This window comes from Sinocyclocheilus rhinocerous, unplaced genomic scaffold, assembly GCF_001515625.1.
Source record: "Sinocyclocheilus rhinocerous isolate Xijiao unplaced genomic scaffold, SAMN03320098_v1.1 scaffold722, whole genome shotgun sequence".
Classification (NCBI taxonomy): Eukaryota; Metazoa; Chordata; class Actinopteri; order Cypriniformes; family Cyprinidae; genus Sinocyclocheilus; species Sinocyclocheilus rhinocerous.
In genome coordinates, this window is record NW_015638934.1 from 624,994 (window position 1) to 626,956 (window position 1,963).

Here is a 1,963-nt window from a genome sequence, read left to right on the forward strand (position 1 = left end):
TGCTTCATGTCTGAATGAATTAGCTGTTAGAACAAATTGGTTGAATGAATGATTCAATGACTCACTCATTTAAGACAATGACTTACTGCCTTTTAGACTTTTACTGACTACTAGACCTTTTAGTTTCATATTCAGAAAATCATTTCATTTTTGAAAATCATTTCATATTTGAAATTATAATAAATAGATATTAAACCTAAATTAAAACATTGTCATAATTTATGCAATGTTGATTTTAAATATTTAATTTCAAAAGGTACTTTTTTTGTACTGTTGTACTTCAAATGATCTTTTAAGGGTAATTTGATGTGTCTAAATTGATGTGTGGTTAATTTGTGATTAATTAATTGCCACATCATGTAATTAATCAGTTGACAGCCTTACTTGTAACATATAAAACTACTGAAACTGAAAATTAACATTACAACAAAGTTAAACCTTTGTGTTACTTCCGGAGAAAATGTAGTTGACAGTTCAGCTCTGATCCAAACACCTGTGAGCTGCAATGCTGTCTGTCTGCTGTCTGCATAGACAGCTTCCTTACAAAGCCAAGGTATAGTTTGGTTTAAACATGTACACTAGGGTATGCATACATCAGCACAGTGTGCACATACTGTGCGCCAGCAGCCAGATTATTCTAACTGCATGTACTCTGCATGCTTTTTTTACACGAATCAGTCAGTCCACAAGGTTAGGGGTAGGCCTGGGCCGCTGATTCAGAGACAGAACAACTACAAACACCTGGAGACACAACAACACTGGACAACATGTGTGTTTACCTTGTGGTTCAAAGGTTTGCCGTCACCAATGGCTTTTCCCGTCTGAGCCTCGAACAGAAAGACGACTGGAGGAGAGAAGGAAGACACAGTGACTGATCACATTACAACACCAGCACCAGAACACACCTGCCCCTCGTCAGTGGAAATTAATATTAGCGGGTTCAGTCCCAACACCTACAGAACCAGGATGATGAAGATGAAACAAGGCTGGACATTTCAGCAAGACAATGATCCCAAACACAGCCAAGGAAACTCTCGACTGGTTTCAGAGAAAGAAAGTAAAGCTGCTAGAACGGCCAGCCAATCACCTGACTGGAATCCAATAGAAAATAAGAACTAAAGGTCAGAGTTCATAGAAGAGGCCCACAGAACCTCCAAGATTTGAAGACTGTTTGTGTGGAAGAACGGGCCAAAATCACACCTGAGCAATGCATGCCACTAGTTTCTCCAGACAGCTGTCATTACCAACACAGCCTTTTGTACAAAGTATTAAATACATTTCAGTAGTTCAATACTTGTCCCCTTTTCCATTTTATTACACATAACTTAATCTCTGAACTTATTTGTTTTATTTGTATGTATTGATTACTTTGGTTGTTACGGACATCTGGTGAAAATTCCATGTCAACAGCACCTTTAGTCAGGGTTCTGTCACTTCAGTCCAGTGTAATTCATGGTTTTGTGACAGAGCCCTGACACTCCCGTCATGTCGTTGTTTTCATGTGAGCGCGCGGCTTCGAGAGTGCTCGAGCCGTGCGCTCTCGTCTGCATGTCCTGTTTCATGGTGGATCGTGGTGTTCAGATCCCGGCACTCATGTCTTGTTGAGTTTCGGGTCCGGACACTCGCGCTCCATGTTCTGTCTGGTTGTGGGAGAGTGTGGTCTCGAGTTCGCTTGGCCGTGCGCTCTTCTGTCCACGTGTGTTGTGTTTTGTGTAGCACGCGGTTTGTGTTCAGCCGCGTGCTTTTCTTGTTGTCTTGTGTTGTTGTTGCACGCAGCTCGTGTTACCGTCTGCGTGCTTTCATGTCCTGCTTTGTCTTGTGCTGTGTAGCACGCAGCTTGGTTTTTGCTGGCTGCGTGCTATATTGTCTTGTGTGAACACGCGGCGCTTTTTGAGTTTTCTCATTAGCTGCGTGTTCGTGTCTTGTTTTGTTCAAGCACATGGCTTGTGATTGTTTTGCTGGC

General features: G+C 41.9%; 1 protein-coding gene across 1 annotated transcript in view; it reads right to left on the reverse strand.

The window, feature by feature from the left end:
* The window catches only part of ift80 (intraflagellar transport 80 homolog (Chlamydomonas)), a 43,641-nt gene that overhangs the window by 16,080 nt on the left and 25,598 nt on the right, over positions 1 to 1,963 (reverse strand). Inside the window, exons 13-14 of the mRNA XM_016565381.1 lie at positions 1,385 to 1,386; positions 780 to 871 (exon numbers count right to left, since the gene is read on the reverse strand). Coding sequence (XP_016420867.1) covers positions 780 to 871; positions 1,385 to 1,386 — 94 coding nt within the window. The remainder of the gene's footprint in view (positions 1 to 779; positions 872 to 1,384; positions 1,387 to 1,963) is intronic.